The sequence below is a fragment of the Podarcis melisellensis genome, assembly GCF_964234715.1.
Source record: "Podarcis melisellensis genome assembly, chromosome: 4".
Classification (NCBI taxonomy): Eukaryota; Metazoa; Chordata; class Lepidosauria; order Squamata; family Lacertidae; genus Podarcis; species Podarcis melisellensis.
Window position 1 is genome coordinate 37,129,350 of NC_138531.1, and position 23,658 is coordinate 37,153,007.

The window sequence follows — 23,658 nt, forward strand, 5'->3', positions numbered from 1 at the left end:
TCTTACAGATAAGAAATCCCTATATATAGCAAATTGCATGAGCAGTGACAAGTGAAGATAGGCTTGTAGAATGCAAAAAAAATTCCTTCCAGTAGCACCTTAAAGACCAACTAAGTCAGTTCTTGGTATGAGCTTTCATGTGCATGCACACTTCTTCAGATACCTTCTGGTATCTGAAGAAGTGTGCATGCACACGAAAGCTCATACCAAGAACTGACTTAGTTGGTCTTTAAGGTGCTACTGGAAGGAATTTTTTTTGTTTTGACTATGGCAGACCAACACGGCTACCTATCTGTAACTTGTAGAATGCAGTTTTCCTTTATGCAGGGGTGCCCAAACTTTTTTCAAAGAGGGCCAGATTTGATGAAGTGAACATGCGTCAGGGCAGACCAAAGTTGTTGAGCTTTTTTAGGATTTTATACCAGGACATATACTGCCACAGGGGCCAAATTAAAATGACTAATGGGCCAGATTAGGCCCCTGAAATAGACTTTGGACGTGCCTGATTTAAGGTCATCGCGTGTATGGGAAAGGTAAGCAACATGCTTTCTTAGTTATATTTTTAAAGCTAAAACACATTCTAAGCAAATATACCCCAAGATATTCGAAGTAAAATGTGCCCTAACTTCAAATATCATCCATATTACCATAATTTTCATACATATTTTGTGAATATGCCACATTTTAAAATAAATCAGCATTTTTATTTTTATTAAGATACACCAGTAGAGGAAGCCATTCTCTTTCTTCTCTATTGGTATAAAGCCTGATTTCAAAAGTAACTTCTCCCACTTTCTCACAGGTAATACTTAAAACCATTGCTCTACTATAAAGTTACAACCTTGCACGTTTTTTTTTAAAAAAATAGAGCTGTGATGCAATTTTATAAACCATACAACAGTAACTCAGCATACTTTTCAAAAGAAAGGGCTGCTCCTAGAATTATATTTGTATTTTTTTGTAATGAAATGTTCCCATTAGTCCTCAAATGCACACTTAATATATTTGATAGAAGTCTCCCAGCATGAAAACATAGAACACTTACCATAAGAATGACAGTACCATGGAGCAGGGCAAATCACAACATGATTTCAGGCTGAGTTTGATGCTGGAGGCACAAATGAAAACTGTGCACTTTTATTTCAGTGGACTTTGACAGATGGAAGGGTGCAGCAAATCTCTAATTGTTTAGATCATTAACTCATCTTTCCACCTGCATTCTCTCTGGGAAGAACCCAGTAGGAAGCCTGAAGAACAGCTCACAGCAGCATTTTGGAGTGTGAGCTATTCTACAAATAAATTGGGGTTTTTTTCTGAAACATGATGTTTATCTGGCTGCTGCATTTGTATCCTTAGTTAGCTTTTCTTTCTCAAAATCCTCTCTGTTTTGAAGACTACAGATGGCCTTTTGGCCTTGCCATTGGGTCAATCAATCAATGACTATTGTCAATGTATTGTCGGCACAGAGAAGAAAAAAGAAAAGAATACCAGATTGAGATTCATGGTGCGTCATGATGTATCACCACTTATTTCCAGCCCTTGCAAATGCCACTGCATAGGCATTCCTAAATTATGCTCTCTGGTCACTTAGTTTTCAACTGTGCTCAAACTGCAGTACTAGAATTCAAAGGTGTAGAATTATCAGTATTCAAAAATTACCTCAAAGTAGAATTTCCTTTCTCATAAAATGCTTGCACACTTAATTATGTTTGAAGTAATTCATCCCATCCGAAACATATCATCAGTGTTTATTCACTATAATGGCCTGTTTCACACAGTAGGGTGGCCTTCTTGCAGTAGCCTGTTGCCTTCACAGAAGTCTTTCATTCATATGATCAACTTAATAGATGAGCTGGAAGTTTACAGTTCTCAGCTACTTCTGCCTCCTATGCACATTTCAAAGTGCCAGAGAAAGTTCTTGCAGCTGCAGTTCTAAACTATAGGCTCATAAATTATGTTGCTGAAAGGAATGAGCAACCCTTGCTAGTGAAAAAATAAGTAAGTTAGCCCACTATGAACCAGCCCTTAGTAGTAATGAATACTATTTAATAACAATTAATTAGCAGTATTTAAAAGCAGTTGGGGTCCTTCCCACCCATGTTGTTACACTGATTGCAAATTACAACAGCATGACATTATATGAAGTTTATATATAACCAGCTTATTGTACTGAGGAAGAAGTGATTTCTTCTGTTGACATATAGGGGGCTTTGGGGGATCCAAATGTGCTTGTGTACAGAAGCCTGTAGACAACCATACAACACAAAGGTATCTTATTAGAAACTGACAAACAGGGATGCACACTTAGACGTATTAGTGGAGTGGACAGAATCAGCACAACTTGACACTTGTCAGCCAATGGATAATTAAGGAGGGATGATGGTTATGCAGATCTTTGAAGGTGATGACAAGAAGATTAAATCAACTGCAGTACATAATTGTGAATGAATGGCCGGATTCAAGGAGAAGAAAAATCAAAGACAAGACTCAATGGAACAAAGTTTAGATTTAATTAACTCTTTTTCAGTTGATGTTTCATTAGACAAGATACAGATATCCTTGAGAACATTCAGCAGCCTATCATATTCCACAAACAATCCAACAGCAACAACTTCAGGGTTCTGATATTTGCTGTTAATGGAGAAATTTGGGAAACCTGAAATAGTAGACAATGCTGGTACAGAAGTTAAATTCTGACCCTTTTTTCCCCTAGGCATTGTCAACTGCCTTAACTAAGACTTGCCAAGAGTCTGGAACCAATATAACAGAAGGAAAAATGGAGCTTCAATGCACATTATATATTTATTTCCTAAAATTTATACACTGCTTGGTTGTGAAAAACCTCAAAGCAGTTTACAAAAAATAGCAGAATAGCATAGCCTCACATGGACCATAGCATGAGTCAGTCACCACTTTTCTCCTCCAATGCAGAATCTGAATAAATGAATATCTTAGAACCAAAATTCATGTTGAAGTTGAGTTTAATGGATAGATTTACATGACCATTTGCTTCCGACTCTCTTCTGTGTCTTCTACCATGCTGCCCCTCTCTACAGCTATTGCCTCCTTATCCTTTCTTGGCCAATAAATTATACTAAAACTGGACTTCCCCGTGACAAGCAAACCCAGCCATACCACGTGAACCTACTTGCTGCATTAAGAACTGTGATACTGCAAATCTTCAGATTCTTAAATTAGGCACCAGAAACACATTCCAGGTCCGAGATGCACAACATTATGGAGGACAACCCCACCATACATTGTTCTATTTGTTTCAGCCACAAATCACTCACCACATGACAACTTCTTTTGGCAACAGCTCTATGGCTATGTTGTTTAAGGTGTACTGTTCACCCCACCCCTAGCAATGGTTCCTTTCCAGGACAGAGTTGGCACTACACAGATATTTGTCTGTAATCTTTTTTTACTTGTAAGGATGTTCACTAAGTATGTTCACACGGTCATCTTAAGTGATCGAATCTCTCATTATTAAAAAGAAAAAGAAAAATCATCCCACCAATGCCTAACAATACACTCACTGCACAGAGAGGCGTATATAGGCACCTTGATAAAATGGCCAAAAAAAATTAGAGAGCCACTAGAAGTCCTATTCCGTGATTAACCATGAAACATGTGTGCCACAAGAGCTAGCAATTGCCAGACACCAGCATTCTTGTTGTTTCCTAACTAGATACCAACTCATATACATAGATATATATCTATGTTATATCTATATAACACAGAAGAGGGTAAAGGGCTAAAGCTCTCCTACACACACCCCATACACAAACAAGTACCAATCCTGATTGGACATTCAGTGCTGGTTATTTCTAAATGAAAAATAATGAGTGTGTGTGTGTGTCAGAAAAAGGGAGAGAAAGATAGAGGGGGTGGAGTGAGAGAATATGCAGAACAGAACAATACTGAAGAACAGATGAATGTATGAAATCGTTTTCATTGTTTCATTACGGTTTTGTTTTCAGGTAGCTTACTTTGGGAATAACAACCTATTCATGTCAACATTAATTACCAGCAGTAATCATGAGACAGTGACAGGCTTTGTTGCCCTTCGTTGGTTTTTATGAAGTTTAGTAGTCCTAATTTAAAGAGTCGCTTGTGAACATCACATGGGAAATAGCTTGATGGATGTTCCTTATTTCGCAGCACAACTGCATCACTCAATCAATGGAGGAGACACCAGGATTAAACATTATTTCTTAAAAGAAATCCTGTATCTGTACAGAAATTCTATAAAGAACATGACAACTAATCCCAAACTAAACTAAGTAATTGTGAAATTTGGAGGATTACCTCCCTAACTGACCCTTTATGTGGTGGACTCCCATCGACATCCATTTTACATGAGGACTAAAACTGCTTCCTTAATCCCCTAATTTCTGCTGCTACCAGCCATTTCTGGTAATATCTTATTCCCCAAATGACACATAAACAGTAGCAGGCGTAAGACAGATAAACAAGGAGGCTTACTTTAAAGGTTAAGCAAATATATTATTTATTCAATCAATACTAGTAGCAGACAGCTTGGTGAGGAAGCGGTGTTCACCTGACCTCCAGTCAGTCATGTCACTGCTGCTCACTAGGTGGTGGAAGGAACAAGGTCAGTGAAATACAAGTGCAACAGCAGGAGCAACAGAACAGCACAGTGCAAATGGACTGTGTAGCCAATCCACTGATCCCACGAGTGCATTTGCACCACACCAACCTTACCCCTCCTCCTCTACCTCCCTATAAGCAGCAGCAAAATCTTCCAGAAGACAGGTGAACACAATCATGCCACCCAGCTGTCCACTGCTGAATTGTATTTACAGGATGATTTAGCGGGATAGATACAAATACTTGCATTCTTGCTTGTAAAGTAGCTATTCCATTAAACCAGTTCCTCTTCTAATTAAAACAAATAGCGCTTCTCCCAACTTCTCCTCCAGTTAGCACTCATAGAAGTCTAAACTGAAGTCTTCCTGCTGGTCAGGAACTCACAAAGAAAACATCATAGAAAAAGTATTTCAGTTGCACGCACAGACACACACGCCAGCTTGTTGAGATTCACTGTTGTTGAGAATTCCATGTACGTTTTTGTTTCAAATGGAATGTCTCAATTCATAAAACAGGGCAGTTCTTCACTGAATATCACTCCTTACAGCACCTCAGAGCTTCTGGGATTTTGGTCCCCACTTAATATAAATTCTACAGAAAGTCAACTACGTATTAAATATAGATCTCAGCATACTGAAGCATGTCCTTGTACCATTATGAAATCATGGAAATTTTGGCTAAATACTGTTTTACCTACCATTTTTCTACAACACTGGTTTAATAGTTTAGAAGGTAAAATTCTAAAGCAGGGAATAGATGCACTCGGCATTGTATGGGAATGAAAAGAGCAGTCAGTGGCTAAGCCCTGTGGTTCCACTCTGACCCTCTAAAGCTGAATAATAATTGTTGCTTCTCTCCAGGCAACTTAGCAAGATGCTTTTCCAGTAGAATCAAATAGTTATTAGCTCACTTGCACTCTAATCTTTCAAGGGTCAAAGAGTCAACACACACACACAAAGACAACAGTAAGACTAGCTGAAAGCCCCAAAGAAATTAAATTACTGAATAGCATAAAATATATAATCTCAGGGAAAAGCACTTCTCCTTTCTTGAACAAGAATTGCTTGTAGAATAAATATTAAGTACATTTTAGGTCATGTAAAATTAACTGGCACAATCCAGCTCTAATAAAGCAACTGTAAAATCCCACAGGGTGGTATCCAACTACTAAGTCATACTCAGAATATACTCACTGGCTTGGTTTGCATGTTGTCTTACCATTCAGCACAAATAAGATAGCTCCTGGAACTTTGCTGCTCCATGCAGCAGCCAAGTCATGGTTTAGCTTAGTGTGTTGTCCAAGCCTAAGCTATCTCCTCCTTAACCATCATTTGTAATTGGGTTCTGATGTCATGCCAAGCAAAACATTGGCCAAAGGGGCTGCTATCTCTGCCTCACAAGCCAGCCTTTTTGCACTAAGCCATAGTTTGGGCTTGGGACGCGGGTGGCACTATGGGTAAAACTTCAGTGCCTAGGACTTGCTGATCGCATGGTCAGCGGTTCGAATCCCCACGGCGGGGTGCGCTCCCATCGTTCGGTCCCAGCGCCTGCCAACCTAGCAGTTCGAAAGCACCTCTGGGTGCAAGTAGATAAATAGGGACCGCTTACCAGTGGGAAGGTAAATGGCATTCTGTGTGCTGCACTGGCTTGCCAGATGCAGCTTGTCACACTGGCCATGTGACCTGGAAGTGTCTGCGGACAGCGCTGGCTCCCGGCCTATAGAGTGAGATGAGCGCACAACCCTAGAGTCTGGCAAGACTGGCCCGTATGGGCAGAGGTACCTTTATAGTTTGGGATTAGTATGAAATGTGAAATCAAGCTATTGAGCTCTGTTATATTAATGGGTCTACTCTGAGTAAGACTAACACTGGCTATTGCCCCTTAATTACAATCAGAAGAGAGCCAAGATGTTTAATTGAAGTAAATGGAACAGAGAAGCAGTTGCGTCACAAAGTGGTGGTAAGGGGGTGATTCACCCTGAGTTCCACATCTGGGAGGGTGACAAGAAAGCACCCCACGTGGTGCTTGCCCTGCAGCCCCAGCTGCATATGAAAGATCCTCCGTTCGCGGCTGTAGCCACGAGCAGAAGATCCCACCACTGTCCATGCGGCTATCGAGCACTGGCGGCAAACAGCTACATACAACACATGTGCAGTGGCGCAAGCATGTGCTGTACGTAGTGACGCCACACATGCACTGTACATAGGGGTTTGCCACTGGCACCACTGGAGCACCATACAGACCATGGTGGGATCCCTCTTCCCTGGCTCGCCACAATTGGCTCCTGTTTTACTGCTTTACAGCGAGCCAGGGAGGGAGGGAGGAGGACGGATGGGCGGGAGTCGTGGCTCCCAAGAGGACGAGCTTCAAAGCTTTGTCAGCGCCCTGGCAAAGAGGCATAGCTCCCCACTTCCCCCGATGGCTTGGGTTACTTTAGAGTTGTGGGGGTGGGGCGCAGAGGCGTAGGAAAGGGGACAGACATTCTGCACCCACCCATGACTTCCAAGCCTACCCCGAGCAGTGGATGGGGGGGAGGGGGTGACAAAAAAAAAATTAGCACCGGGTACCACCTGGGCTTACTATGCCTCTGCAGGGAAGTTCTTAAAGGGCAGGATAGAAGAAGAAGAAGAAGAAGAAGAAGAAGAAGAAGAAGAAGAAGAAGAAGAAGAAGAAGAAGAAGAAGAAGAAGAAGAGAAGAAGAAGAAGAAGAAGAAGAAGAAGAAGAAGAAGAAGAAGAAGAAGAAGAAGAAGAAGCAGCAGCAGCAGCAGCAGCTACCACAAAGTCTTAATATACAGCAAGTGATTACATACATATATTCATTGTAAACAAGATTTTAAGAGTTTTGTTGTATGCGAAGAATATGGAAATAAATGCATTGTAGTGCTTAGAACAAAATGAAATGCATAGCAATCCATAAACAATAAAGTATAATGATGGATAACATTTTTGCACTGTATCTTGGAGTGAGAGAGAGAGAGAGGGGGGGGGAGTTTCATACCTTTGAACACTGTTTGTGATTCTGGCACCAGACTAAGGAACCATTATTCTGGGGGAGAGAAAAAAAGTAGTATTAGTGACATATCTCCTTCTCAGGCTAGGCCAATATTTCCTGTGCATTCCCATAGTACCTCTTTCCCACTCTGAAAACAAAACAAGAATTTGTTTCCATTTCTGGTTAGGTTGGTGACTTTCTAAGAATTTTTTGTGATGCCAAGTTCCCTTGCTGACTTGACCAACAAGGTGATAACAAGTGTACTCACTCGCAAGCTTATTCCCCACAGATAAGCCACTTGTGAAGAACATCCTGGAGAATAGAACTCCCTGCTCAGTCAAGGGAGAGGAACGATGTCTCCTTTCCCACTCCATCATGGTTGCGTGTTTAATTAGGTTCCCCCCCCCTTATTAAACATTAGTCCCTGCCCACAAAGTAATTTGGGACTATATCCAAGGTGCAGAGGGTGGTCCCTAGTTGGCCCAGGGCAGTTCATCTTGACTGGGGTCTGCAGATTGGAACCAGAGAGTAGACTGGCAGGGTTGTGTGCAGTCCTAATAATTAGTATATAGCTTTTATTTTATTTATTTTAAAAAATGATACATACAATTCTGGACATATACCTCACAGCAGATGTAAAATAACATGGGATGAAGCACTAGCAGGCAAAATCCATATGCTCATCCACCCAGTTCCTTTGATCTTTTTTAGAAGCGTAACTGATGCTGTAGTTCTTGACATTGTGTGCACTATCCCTAGCGCATGTGGTGCTTTTGAAAGGTGCTTCTTGAGTCATTACCATGCCTCACACTAGTCAGGATGGTCAAATAAATACCTTTCCAAATACATTAAAGGTGGAGATTCTTCCTCCAAAATATTTAGAAACATAAACATTTCCGCCTCCCCTGATCTTATCCTCATTAGTACATTACATCTTCAGCTCTTAAAACCATGTCATCTTAAAATCTAATGCTCTTTGGTTGGCAGCAACTACCCATAAAGTTATCTTAAATATACTAAAGCACACATATAAATAAATGTGAAACATAAGACTCATGCAAACGCTTGTGAATGGACAGGAACAGAAGACATAAAAGTTTAGGAGGATGTCATAAATAACATACAGTTAACAGAAGTACTTTAGCGGTCCCCGTGCCAGCCAAGAATTTATTATTTCCTTTTCAAAAACCTAGCCAGTAGTAATGTTAAACTAATATCTCATGGACTGCTTTCAATCCTTTATTCTCCCTATAAAGGAATGACAGAAGAGAACAATGATTGCAGCTGCAGATTAGTAGCAACTAGCTGCATAGTTTTACAGCTCGGTGGCCTCTTTTCACTAAATCAGATGAAGCACTTCTGCTTTTGGAATATGCTGGTCACCTGGAACATTCTATCATGATAAATATCCAAATGCAGAGGCTGCTTCTTCTTGCCTAGAAAGCTGCCACACTAGAGGCTTCAAACACAATTTCAAAACACAAACAAAATATGTAGCAAAGTCATCTGCTTATAAATTGCTAAACTCAAATGCTACAACTGGCATTCCCTTTACATATCCGAATGCAAACTTGTGCAGGGAGAAAATAAATAAATAAATAAATAAATAAATAAAAAATAAACAAATGGAGAGCAGGGGAAATCTGCCATTCCCTGTTCTCCGTTTACTTGTTTTTCTTCCACTTGCACACCCAGGTTTTCCTTGCTTGCCATGCTCTCGGAGGGTCCCAGGGCCCTCCTGCAAACTTCCCAGAACCCAGTAAGCAGGTCTGAACCTCACAGGCAAGTGGTTCCAAGGGTTCCTGACTTTGCATGATTTTGCCTTTGGAGTCAAACTCTTGTGTAAGTGGCGGGCCAGCTGTAGATCTGCTAACTGTGTGCGCTCATATGCCAGATACATTTGCAGTACATGTCTATACATATTTCCTCCAACACAAGTCCCACAGTGTTCAAAATCCCGGGTAAAGGTTCATAGGATTGTAGCCTCAGTCAGAGCATAACCTCTGCACACAGTCCAATATTTGAAGCCATTTCTTTCAAATCCCAATGTTTGGGATAGGTGTGACTGCAATTATTCAGGCTTCTTTGGAATACTAGGAAGAATCAGGGAATGGGTTCTTCATAAATACCACAGACAGGCTTCAGTTCTAAAAATGTCTACTTAAAAGGAACCCTACTGAATTCAATGGACATACTCCCAGGAAAGTGGGGTTAGGATTGAGGTCTAATGCATCAAGTTGTAAGGTAGCAAGACTTTTGCTATGGCAAAGTAGAACTCTTTCCTTTCAGAATCTGTCATTGCTGTCTTCTAATTCTTAGTATTATAAGCAATGTAATAGAAGACTAGCTTTTTGTTACATTTAGAGTAAATTTCCCATTTTCTATCCCCTCTCCTTCTGAAAATATTTCTGTTCACAATATGGGTGCATTTTAATTTTTAATGTAAAGTGCAAAAAATGAAAACTGGCAGGAGGTCATAGGAGCCAACTTCTAGGGGCCAAGGTTCCTTCAGCTTCCCCCAATAAAATATTGAGGGGGCTGTCCCACACAAGTTGATGGGAATTGGCATTCAAATGGTGTGCATGTGCTGCATCTTGTGGGCTGGGGCTTACCTGCTACCCCAATATTGGCACCCCTAAATTAAAACAGGCTACAAAAGTTACTTGCCTGCAAAATTGTTTAGTATGTATAGCCAAAATGGCAGTAAGATTTACAAGCCAATTATCACTCATGCCATTATTTTTCTTTCTGAGGTCTCTGTGGTTTAATCAAACTTTAACCACCCATGTAAGTCTTTTTCCACTTCTTTCAAAATGAGGAATGAGACTTTCAAATGAACACCAAATATATATCTGAGATACAGCTATGGGACATGCAGGCAAGTGTTGTGCCCCCACATTCCTTCTAATATCAAAGTTGGTATGCGTATCACTTTGTCTGTGAAATGGGCCACTGTCAGAAAAAGTACTGGCTTCTGCAAATTCAGAGAACTCCTATCTCTTTATATAGCTATTAAGTTTTCTGCCCCTGAATCTGAGCACTTTAGCAGTAGTTAGCACAAGGATGTGAAATCTGTCGTCCTTCAGATGTTACTGGACTACAATCATTCATGGCCATTGGTCGTGCTATCTATGGGCACTGGCAGAGGAAGAGGAGTGTGGAGGGAGCGCACCCCAGTGGGGTGCCATCACAGCTGCCCCCCTCCCCGTGCTGGGCACCATGCCCCCACAGATGGCACGGCACGCCCCCAGGACATGAGTCACGCCCTTGCAGGCGGCGCACCATGCCCCTGGGACGCTCGCCAGCCATGCCCCCACCTGCTCGCCACCCCCCACCCCCACCCCCGGTGCCAGAGCATGAAGCTCCGCCACTGTCTGTGGGCTGATGCAAGTGAAATCCAACATCCTCATCCCTGACATAGCACAACAGGAAAGACTTCAGAAGTGTGGGAAGAGACAAATGTGTACATTTCCCCCCTCCTAAAATCTTTCTCATCCCTGCCCTGCAGTGCTATCGGTTTCTGTTTCAAGAACACTTCTGTTTATGCAAGAGGAATATTGTTGCAAATCCCAAATTGTATACTTTTATCAGAAACATCAGAAAGCAACTTGTGCAGGTCTCTCTCACTTTCAACCACCTCTAGCCATTCAGCTCACTCATGCACAAACTCTGGAAAGCACTGGTCTGAGACCCTAATCCTGTAAAATGAATTGCCCATTCAGGGGACCATCCACAGTCATTAAAAACATAACCCTGAGAAAACAAAGGCCCTAGCCACTCATTCACTATGATGAAGCCAGCCAAATCCACAACACTGTTACTGCCCACAGATGCATATGTGGTATATCTACAGGCCTCCGGGCAATGTGCAAGTAGTTTAAAAATTCATTCAAGTTCTTTTCCAATACCTTTCTTTTCATAACCAAGAATGACAGAAAATCTATCTTCGGGAATATGGAAGAAAATCCTTTTGAACAAGAAGCAACCTTCTTCTCATCTATTTTGTTTCATCACAGTGCCCAAGGACAAAGATTTAAATTGCAAGATCATGAAGTATGCTTTTTGCAGGCATGTGATGATTTGATGCTATTTGACAAAATTGATCGCTGCAAATGGAAAACGTAGAGCATCTTAATCTTGAGCTAAAGCACAAAGGTAGGTAGAGATATTTATTGCACATACAAATGATGAACAATACTGATGCATTTCAGGCTATTTTTTGGTGGATGAATCAAATTAAAAACACATGGTATAATTATCAGAAAGTGTCTTGGAGGAATTGATTTATATAAGAACTATTCATGCCCAATAAAATGCCAATCTAACAGTGTCCCTCCATTCTTACATTTCCTGGCAATAAAGTTATATGTGCTTGGTTGGTACCACTTCAGAATGCAAGCTTAATACTTAAATGGCTGAATAATTCTTGAATGGTCCTCCTCCCTAGCTTCCTTGACAGATTCATCACACAGCACATACATGTACTTCCCTACTCCAGACATCCATGCTCAACAAGAGGAAATCAGGGCAAGGAAAATTGTGACATTTCCCCTCCCCTTCCCTTTGCCTTGTGTGCCGTGGATTTTTAAATTGTAAGGTTGTGGGCAGGGACCTGTCTTATTCTATTTGATTGTATGTAAGCCACTTTGGGAGGGACGCGGATGATGCTGTGGTCTGAACCACAGAGCCTAGGGCTTGCCGATCGGAAGGTCGGCAGTTCAAATCCCCGCGAAGGGGTGAGCTCGCAGTGTTCGGTCCCAGCTCCTGCCCACCTAGCAGTTCAAAAGCACATCAAAGTGCAAGTAGATAAATAGGTACCACTCACGGTGCTTCCATGCACTGCTCTGGTTCACCTGAAGCGGCTTAGTCATGCTGGACACATGACCCGGAAACTGTACGCCGGCTCCCTCGGCCAGTAAAGCAAGATAAGCGCCGCAAACTCAGAGTTGTCCACGACTGGACCTAAGGTCAGGGCTCCCTTTACCTTTACCTTTAAGCCACTCTGGGAAACCTTTTTGGTGGAAGGGTAGGGTACAAATGTTCCAGATAAATAAATAAATTACTATTTTTCAATTAGCATATATATATTAGATGTAGAATTATACCACAATGCAATTGTGACATTCAATATCATTCACAGTTCGTTTAGCACCTTTTTAATGCCCTTCCAACTCTTAAGCCAGTGGTGTCCAAACTTTTTCCAAAGAGGGCCAGATTTGATGAAGTGAAGGGCCATGAGGGCCGACCAAAGTTGTTATCCCTTTTTTAGGAAAACTGCCTTTCATTCAATACCAGAAATGTAGTGAAAGAAGAAGAAGAAAAATAGAATTCAGATAAATGATGTCATGGAAATGGCACTCTCCCTCATTTTATGAGAACTTTTAAAAACTTATACAATAGGGAAAATCCTGTTCAGAAGCACTTTAAGTCTAAGAAAGTGCATACTTGTTTGTTAACTATTTACAGCAGGCATCCCCAGCCTGCAGCCCTCCAGATGTTTTGGCCTACAACTCCCATGATCCCTAGCTAACAGGACCAATGGTCAGGGGTGATGGGAACTGTTGTCCAAAACATCTGGAAGGCCGCAGGTTGGGGGATGCCTGATTTACAGTAGAAGAATATAAAGTGTTTAATTCTTCTGCATCATTTATAATAATAATAATAATAATTTATTATTTATACCCCACCCATCTGGCTGAGTTTCCCCAGCCACTCTGGGCGGCTCCCAATCAGTGTTAAAAACAGTACAGCATTACATTTAGGGCACCAAGGATCCCAACAGAATGCAACCCATTCCCTTGCACAAGGGAGCACTATTAGGTTGGAAGGTCTAATTCGCTATAAGATAGCTTCATACATTCATAAAATTTCCCCCTGAAATAGTCTCCCTCTACAGCTTGACCACTCCCAATTCTTCACCCAAATTCACATAAACATGGGAGAATTTAAGTACATATTCTGATGTAGTACTGTGCAGGTCCAGATTCCACTCTGCGTCCTAAAATTTTGTTTGAAGAAGTGAAGCCTTAGTCACAATGCATTGTCAAAATAAATATTAGCAGTCACTTTACATGTTATTCAGTTTTATGATTCATTTTGACTGATTTTATCTAGGGTGTCTCTTTTGTGAAATATATTGTACACCACTTAGAAACTACTATATTAAAGGGTATATAAATTGTTGAAATAAACATAAATACACGCATACATTTTGGAATGGGGCATCAAGGTTCACTGGCAAATGAAATTATTATCTTCTGTAAGTTTTCTTTTTCCAAGATCATTCTTGTAAAAGCTTACACAGACTTCCAATGAGCATCAACACAAAATGAAAAAAAAATAACACACAAATGAGATTCAAGGGAGGTATGGGATTTCCGAAAAATACTAAGAAGCAAATTCACATTAGTCAGTCAGGGATTCCCTGATGTCTGTCCTAAACAAACAAGTTTAAATATCCAAGGTTTCATCTTAGAAATCTATTTTGGATTATCTCCAGAACCTTGGAATCCACCTACACAACTAAACTCTATATGGAAACATCTGCATGCCTAGCACTTAATCAACATAACACACAATGTAATTTATTAGGTAGCATTCTTCTGCCTGTGTCTATCCATCTGCACTTTGCCACTCTCAAAAAGTCTGGTTTTCCTCTAATGGAATAAAGAACACAGGAATAGGAACTGGATCACACCTGGGCATATGGGCTAAGAATACTGTCTTTCCTATTTTATCACATTATAAGCAATGCTCTGCAGACTACATGGCTCTAGAGATTCATATAAAAGCCTAATGCACTGAAATCTGAAGGTTCTCCAGAGGCATCTCTTCTAGACAGACACACAGACTTTTCCATTTGTCTAAAACAGGGATGGAGAACCTATGGCCCTCCAGCTATTGCTGGGCTGTTGTTGGGCTCCAATTACTATCAGCCTCAGCCAGCATAGCCAATGGTCAGGGATGGTGTGATTTATAGTTTAGCAACATCCAGAAGGCCACAGGCTGCCCATCCCTGATCTAGAACATGTGGGTAAAGTGTAGTGAATTTTCCTAGAATTGTAGAGTTGGAAGGGACCACAAGGGTCATCTAGTCCAACTCCCTGCAATGCAGAGATCATTTGCCCAACGTGTGGCTCAAAGCTATGGCCCTGAGATTAAGAGTCTGATTCTCTACCAACAGAACTATCCATGACACTGGTTAAGTTACATATGGATACCACAAAGAATATCATAGTTACATAGTTACAGAGATCTATACATGGCAGGAAGTGAAATAGTTTCATTCTTGCCAGAGTGACTACATTTACAGAAGCAACGAAAACACTTAAGCATGAAATGCAGGTATGTTGCTTGTCCATTTTCCTTTTCATTGCTTCCCTTCGAGACTTTTTTTTACTGTCTTGGGCCTACTTGGAGAGATTGCACAGGAAAGCATTAACAAGTTGGTAAAAGTTAAGAAACACACCCACACACTTCTCTTTTATTTCATTTATTAAGATATTTCTATAATATTTTCCCCAAAAGCTAAAAGTGCTGTAGAACAGCAGCAGCAACAACACCATCACCACAAAGACACAAAATCCAACCACAAAATCAGAAAGTTCTGTTGTGCTAAAGTACCTTGTGTCTTTAAGCTTCTCTACAGTTGGTGCAGTTTCCATGCATGACAGAGAACCAGGCAGCTCAATCCGAATTAGAATTTCATTGCCATGCTCCCAAAATTATAGCAAATTATGAAGTGTATGACACAAAAATGATATATGGAGTCATTAGACGCAAGAAACACTACAATATGGTTCACAGCCAAGCAGGGATTAAGAGGTTTTATCCAGAGGTCGGCAACCATGAGGTTCACTTAACTGGCCCAGGAGCCACCCCCAAATTGAGCAGCCTGCTTGGTGAGTCCCCGCACGCTGCGCTAAACTGGCACAGCGCGGCGCAGGGACTCTCTTCCGTGGCTCCGGAAATTGCTTCTGCACAGCTGTGATTTTCGGCATCTGGGCATGTGCAGAAGCAATGGACATTTGATGCAGTGGACATGTGCAGACGCGATTTCCAGCATCGCTCTGTCTAGTCCGGCCCATGGAGGATCTCCACGGAAGTGATCCAGCCCATGCCCAGTAAGCCTTGCTGACCTCTGGTTTTATCTCACCCCCTAAAGAAGAGTACAAGCCATTCACATCTTAGAAGAGACTCAATTTCAACAACTATGGCTGAAAACTATGGCTATGGCTGTGTTCTTAATAGCCTTGTATTTGTCATGTAGATATATCTCAACTCCTGATCTTTCTCCAAGGAGCTCAAAGTGGCACACATGGAGATTATTATCCCACTTTAGCCTCACAACAACTTTCTTCCACAGGTTGAAATCTGAGGTTGGGCCTCAGATTTCCTAGTGAGCTTCAGGACTGAGAGGGGAAATTGCCCAATTCTCCTTGGCCCAGTGCCAACTACCTAAATGAATGTGAACAACAACTGGACCATGCAAGGTGTGAACAAGTTTCTGAAACCATGTGCACAATGTGGATGTCTAATACAATAGAACACAACCTATTTCTGTCTTCACGCGACAAAGATTCAGCTATGTTTTCTTCCAGCTGTAATCCGCCATACTCTGCCCTGCAGCACCACACATTTATTGCTATTCACAAGTGCACAGGGGTATTTTACTACGAGTTGAACTATCCTTTTTTTACCAATTACAGAACACACAGTTCAATCCCATTCCTCCGGAGCATTTTATGTAGAGAAAAAGTGTGTATGTATGGAACTATTTTTTAAAAACCAGCTCTGACAAAACTCCAAAGCTTGTATACTATTCCCTACAGATTGTGGCCCAGTAAAAAGCACCGTTTAACCTACTTTACTTCCTTTGAGACCAGCTTAGTAACTGCCATCAAAGCAATGTCTCCATACAGTAAATCAAAGACTGGTGCAGATGAATCAGAGATCTCTTAGGACGGAACATGCAAGTCTTGTATTTCTTGCTATAAGACAATTGGTCCTGCTGTTCAAGCTATAGCAGTTTTCACTTCTTTTAAAGTCTGAAGACAGGTAATGGATTATTGTACTGCAGCATCATTTACACTTTAAATGTCCTTCTGAATTGGCTATGGTAAAATAACAGTGCAAAGTTACCTTTGTTTTCATGACAGAACAATGCTGACCACACCTGCTTGACCTGGACATCACCTGTATATCCCAAGTAGTAAGGACAATGTTATGTTTGCCATATCCCTCTTCACTTCCTCTCTTTTCTCAATTAAAAGAGAACAGAAAGTTTAACCTTTATTAACAAGATCACTTTGCCTTTTGTATGTTACCACTGCTTCAAGTTTTAGAAGCATTTAATCCCCTATAATTTAGATGGATTGAATTTTTCTTTCACAGGTTAGGATTAAAGCCACTGATTTGCAATTGATTTGCATGGGGGGGGGGACCAGCCAGTTATTAAGTCCTAACTGAGTAATTTGCAGCTTATTTCACCCCAGCTAATTAAAATGTAATCACTATTGTTTGGCAATGTGCATTCTGTCAGCAGTTTTTACTTCAGAAAGAAATCATGCCAAGAAAGAACGCACATAAAAAGGCCTTTCACTAAGAACTGGCTGGTGTAAATTGCTTCCTTTAGCCAGTGAAACTAAAACAAAAAGAGTTACAACCAACTGACAACAGTAAAAAAAGGGGGAGTAACTACCGTAATCCCCTTTCAGGATAATTAACTGGGTTTAACAATTTCCAGCTTTTGATATATCTCCTGAAGAAAAGACATGTTCATAGATGGCAGTTTTTGGTTTGGATTTTTATCCGGTGTATCTTTATCTAATCAATACTTAACTATACTAATCATGAATGCAGATGGGTTACAGTGGGGGGGGGTGCACATGCTCTATACACCCTGCATTCTTGAAACAACAGAGTGCACTTCTGATTCTTCTTCTTTCTGGTTCACCTGGGTGAAGAATAATGCATTGCCTACAAAAGTAGGCATTTTCACAGACAGATGAAATGTTCTTGCCCTACCACAGATTGTTCCTTGAATGTGAAGTCCAAGTGCTCCATAGGATAATAGTGAGGATGACAATCAAGCTCTATCTCTTTACTTTTTCATCATCTAGTCTGGATTTGATTTTATTTGTCTTGCTTTGCTGTGCTTTGGAATCATCATACATACATTGTGCATTCAAATGAAGAGCTTGTCCAAAAAGTGAATGTGTTAGTTTTCACTTGCAAATGGGATGCTGGGAAATTATTCAGTTCATGCTTCAGATCTTCTTCTTTTTCTAGGTCTCAACAACCAAGTAAAGAATAAGTGAAAATATGAAAGTGAATGAAAACTAAGAGTAATAGAAGCAGACCCATTGATTTCATTACATCTCCTCTGAGTAGGACTAACATTGGATATCTCTCCCATGAATGCAAAAAAGAAAAAAAATGCAAAAGTAGATGAATAGCACCTTTCATAAACATTATTTAGTAAGAACCATAAGGTCTTGTAGCATTTTATAGCCTAAAAAAACTCACTATGGCATAAACTTTAATGGACCAAAGTCTACTTCAACCTTTAGAAGTGTGCTACAGAGTGCACCATACAAACAGGTGCAATCAATCCTATACAGCATACATTTGCTTAGTACGATCTCCCATTGAGTCAGCAGGATTTTGTCACAGGTAGTAAGTGAGAGTACTCTCATGCCATATCTTTGCTGACTAGTCTGTATTGTAATTCTTGCCTACTTCGTGGAAAATAAGTAATCATATATACATTGTGCTGTGCATTATGCATGTATTTAATGTGAGAGCTTAGCTCATCGAGAAAACTCTACAAATGTTGATGTTCCCTGCCACCAGTTAGCAAGGCTCAATCATCTTTTTATATACAATAGCTTTCCTCCAAACCCTTCAAAATGAGCACAGGAACTTATCTCTGCTCACTCCAATTATTACACTCTCCTCCCCACAAAGTGGATACCAGCACATGTGAACAGAGAAAGTATTTAAAGTGGGTTTATTTAAAAACCAAGCAACTGTGATATATCAAGAGTCTTTTAATTTATCAGAGTTCCTGAGTCACTGTGTCAGCAATATGTGCTGAATTTTAAAATGAAGAACTTATGGATATGATAAATATGTCCATATTGGATTTACCAGTAGCCAGCTTGCTCTTATTTTTGAAATAAAATCTACTCAAATTGGTGAAAGTAGAACTATGTGGCACAATATATGCTATGTTCTGTTGTAGAATCTGGAGAGGCCACATCTGTATAAATGTAACAGCAGGTGCTGCCCTCTACAACTAGACTACAACTCTGTACCCTGTAACACACCTACATCCTATTTATTTCAACAAGGCTTAAGCACACTTAACTGGACATAGGATTGTAGCCTTAGGGGACACACTGCATCCCTCCCACCCGGCAGCTTCCCACGCTGTTGATTGAACGCTTTGCAATAAGCAAGAGATGCACACAAATAGCCTCCTTGTTAAACAAGGTGCCCTTTATCCCTGCCTTGGTTATCCCAGAACTACTCATGCAAGCTGCACTGGCAGAACAGATACCTGGATGATTCTGTTCCATGGTGTGAATTGCCAGAAAGTGAAGAAGAACTAAACAACACTAATAGATTCATGCATACCCATACAAGAAGCAAGGTTCAAAGGTCCAAGGAATATAATTATGAGACGCAGATGCGCATTTAGATAGCAAGCTTTGGACTGGGAGAAAAATAGTTAGGCCACAGTCCTATATTCTATTACATAAGAGGAAGCCTCATTGGGCATAATGAGACTTACTTCTGAGTAGGTGCCAAGATAAAGGCTTGTACTGTTAGCCCCACATGATCAGAGGTTGTGCTCATCTGGATTTTTAGAGTAACTGTGGTTTAAGCATAGAAAGTGATGGCAGGAAAAGCCTGAATTTATTTTTTCTTTTATTTTATTAAAAAAAAAACAGATCAGAAGGCTACAAGAATAACGCCCTCACTCAGGAAACCAGTACCTATTCTGTACTAGGTTTTTGTAATTCTACACAATAAAACCATGGTTGCATGTAACATCCATATTCTAAGAGGCAGCATAGAGGGATGTTTTGCTGTATCTTTTTTCTTCTGGTCTGACAATGGACATTTATATAAATGAATTTCTGAAACAATGAAAATCAAGAAAACCTTTGCAGAAGGAAAAACTATTCCCCCAACACAAACATGAATTCTGAATATAAAGTAGCTTATGTTCCCATCATCTTACCACTTCATACTTTCAGAATGTCAACCTAAAACACAGTACCATCAAATGTGCCTACTTTTTAAAGGCGAGCATACATAAGAAACAAGATACTATATGCTGCAAAAATGCTTAGGGTAGGTAACACAAAATACAGTTATTGATTATCACATCACCACCCCCATTCAGTTGCTTTTGGAGTCAAAAGCACTGGTGGGAAATTGAGCCATTATCGTCTCCTGCTTCTTTTTCCAGGCAATATCAAAACACGATCTGCACGTGAGTGATCAGGGAGAATTGCTCCAGCACATTGCCTTTGGCAGGAAGCACAGAAGCTACATTACACACACTGTGCTATCAAAATAACTGCCAGAGAAAGAAATGCAAAGTAAATGGGACACCTGCAGAGATCCACATAAGAAATTAACTTCTTCCCTCCCTGCCTTCAGGGGTCACCTTTTTTCAAAGTGCCCTGTTTTCTGAACTTACAGCCCAACCCTATGCAGCGTTAGGCAGGCTGGAACATCTAAAGCCCGTGATTTTAGTAGAGTCAGGCAGCCTGAACTCTGAAAAGAATCAAGCAGCTTGTGTGCTAAACTGTTCTTGGCCAATCAAACTAGCAAACCGGTTGCGAGCCGAATTGCAAAGACACAACTGTAGAATGCAGGGCTGCATTTAACCACAGCGAAGTGTAAGAACAACTTCAGCATCTACCAGGACTCTCTCTCATTCACACATGCAGACACTTGCAGGCTTGTACTGAAAGGGACCAGTAAGAATGCACTGAATGTTTTACTGGGCAAGGGAGGGGTTCCCCTGTGTACCTTCTTCTACCTTTTCAGCAATTTCAGGAGTCAAGCAATATAAACATGCCATAACGCTTTCCAGTAAGAAAGAAGCTTACTGGAAATCACAAACTTTTATCATGGGTTGGTGAATCCAGAATAACCACCTCTCTCTAGTTACTCGCACTCACTAGAAAGAATAGAGACCTCTTTGAGCATTCGGATAAAATAATAATTACTGTACTAACTTAGATGGGAAATATGTCGCGGAAAGGAAAGGGGACGTCAGCCCTTATTTGTTTGTTTGTTGGTTTGTTTTATTGTGTGTGTTGCTAGTGCGGTTGCGAGTGACTGTTAAGGAGTAAATAATCTGCTTTCAGAGGTTCGGCGATCGCCCTGTCAGACCAGGCACCCCTGTTGCCCCACTTCAAGATCGGCGTGGCTTGATCCGGAGTAACTGACCACCTTCTGGTTCTATGGTCAATGCAAACACGAATCCACTTCTCCCTTAGAATCACAGAGACGTGTGTGTGTGTGACCCTTGGGTTTGTGTAAATAAGTAATCGGGGGCCACTCTCCGCTCACTGCGCTTAACGCCTCCCAAGCCCCCCCCCCCACCTCCTCCTCCAGCTTTACGCGTGTCTCCCGGGGAGCAAATCCCGCCGCGTTCCACGGGACTCGCGTAAAGCGCGAAGGAGGCTCCTCAGCCTTGCGCGCAGGTGCCGCCCGCCACCCCTCACGTCCCCTTCCTCCCGCTCCCTCTCTCCCGGCTGAAGCCGCCCAGCCTCGCGCTTCCTTCCCACGGAGAGGAGCGCGCGAGTTGGAGCAAGCCAGGTGCGAACCAAGTCTCTGCGGAGGGAGAGAGGCTTCGCGCTTTCCCTCCGCCGCCGCTCGTACCTGGAAATGCTTGAAGAAGGCGGAGATGCGCGTGATCTGCAGACTGAGGCACCTGGAGGTGCACCTCGCTCCGTAGACGCTGGCCGCCGAGAAGGAGTCGTCCTGCCTGCGAGCCGCCTCTCCTGCGGCGGCTGCGGAGGCGGCAGCAGCAGCGCCGCCGGCCGCCACTCCGGGCAGGCAGCCCCAGGAAGAAGCCGTAATCCAGAGGAGAAGGGTCAAAGGCACGCCGGGCTCCTGAAACCCCATGGCTTTGTGTATAACGCGCGCCGGAGAGAAGGAAGCGCGGGAGGAGCAGCCGCCTTCAGGACGCTCTCGGTGCGCCACTGAGGCGAAAGGAGGCGAGACGAGGCAGCCTCGGCGCGCGGAGCAAACTCGGCGAGGAGGGGGGGGGGCGCGAGAGAAAAAGTTCAACCATCCAACTCTCTTCAACCCCCCGCCAGACTCCGCCGAGCTCACCGCCCTCCCCTCACTCCCAGGAGGGGGTGGGGAGAGGGGTGACAGAAGGCGGCGCGATTGGCTGCGGGAGGCCTGAGTGGCAAGCGCGGCGGGAGGGGGCGGGGTGTCTGACCGCGGGCAGGTCGCGCGAGCGGCGGTGCTGCTGAAGCGAGGGAATGGGTTGTGGGGCGGGCGGGGAGGGGGCTTGGCGTTGTCGAAAAGGCGGGAGGCTTCGGGTGAAGAACTTTCTGCCGTGCTGCACACGGCATGGGCTGAAGCGTTGCGAAGCTCCCGCGAAGACGGGCGCCCCTCTCCAGCCAGGCGGGCGGGAATCGTGCATCTGTCGCGCGCAAAACACCTGACGGAGCACCTTTGCCAAGTGCAGCGCGCGGGCAAAGGGGCAAAGGCTCGAAGGGATGAGGGCCTGAGGGGAAGTTGGGCTGCCTGAGGTGGAGCGCCAAATGATCCCCAACACACACACACACACACACCATAGCTGTCAACTTTTCCCTTTTCTTCCGAGGAATCCTATTCGGAATAAGGGAATTTCCCTTTAAAAAAGGGAAAACGTTGACAGCTATGACACAAACCCACAAGTATTGAGTTATTCTGACGCCTGAGGCACGAAATCCCACAAGAACCTCCCCTCCCCAACAGTAAAAATTAAGAATTATTATAATTATTATTTATCAGCATCCCTTTACTGACATTCTGAACCATGGGCAGGCGAACTAAGGCCCGGGGGCTGGATCCAGCCCAATAACCTTCTAAATCCAGCCCGTGGATGGTCTGGGAATCAGTGTGTTTTTACATGAGTAGAATGTGCCCTTTTATTTAAAATGCATCTCTGGGTTATTTGTGGGGCATAGGAATTCGTTCATTATTTTTTCAAAATATAGTCCGGCCCCCCACAAGGTCTGAGGGACAGTGGACCGGCCCCCTGCTGAAAAAGTTTGCTGACCCCTGCTCTAAACAAGCAGCCCGAGGCATCCACTGCCTCCTACCTAATGGTAGGGCTGGTATTGTTGGCTGGTATTAGCTGGTGTGCATATTAACACTGCTTATAGTCACAAGCACACTAAGCCTAGTGACATAAGAACAGACATTTTTCAATTCTTGTAGGTCCTGTTGCATTTTCTTTGTTCAAATTTCATATTTCTTTGGTTGCCGAAATATTTCATGGGTTGTTGTTTTTTAACTAAACATAACATTTTGCCTTAGAAATTCAGCAAAGGGGCAATTGCTCTTTTTCCTTTGAACTGCCATCAAAACAGAAAAGAGGACATATGTATCAATTGGGGCAATGCTGCAACAAGAGGGCAGCTCTGACATCCCAGATCAAAGATGAACATAAATTTGCATCTTGGCAATATCACTAGAAGATTGGAAGAAACCTTGGCAAGAACGTTCTGTTTATGCAGCACCATCCTAAAAGGTCTTTCCAGCTCCGAAGGTTCCTGGAATTTTTGCATGGTTCTGCACTGAGTCTTGCCAGTGGCTTTGCCTGGAATTTGGCAGTGATTTCATGTTGTGGCAACAGCAGAAACTTCAGCCCTTTTTGCACCCCCAGCTACCATAGCTTGGCACAACTGAACTACAAATCTTACTTTTCCTAAGGCTGTAAAAAAAAAGTGTCAAGAGATAATAGCTTGGCAACCTAATCTTTAACATATTTATTTGGAACTAAGCCTTTCTGTTTAAAGTGAGA

At 42.3% G+C, this 23,658-nt stretch overlaps 1 protein-coding gene across 1 annotated transcript in view; it reads right to left on the bottom strand.

Moving 5' to 3' along the window:
• The window catches only part of ANOS1 (anosmin 1), a 79,724-nt gene extending 57,916 nt beyond the window's left edge, over positions 1 to 21,808 (bottom strand). Inside the window, exons 1-2 of the mRNA XM_081907600.1 lie at positions 21,516 to 21,808; positions 7,614 to 7,661 (exon numbers count right to left, since the gene is read on the bottom strand). Coding sequence (XP_081763726.1) covers positions 7,614 to 7,661; positions 21,516 to 21,761 — 294 coding nt within the window. The 5' untranslated portion in view covers positions 21,762 to 21,808. The remainder of the gene's footprint in view (positions 1 to 7,613; positions 7,662 to 21,515) is intronic.
• Between the last annotated feature and the right edge of the window lie 1,850 nt (positions 21,809 to 23,658).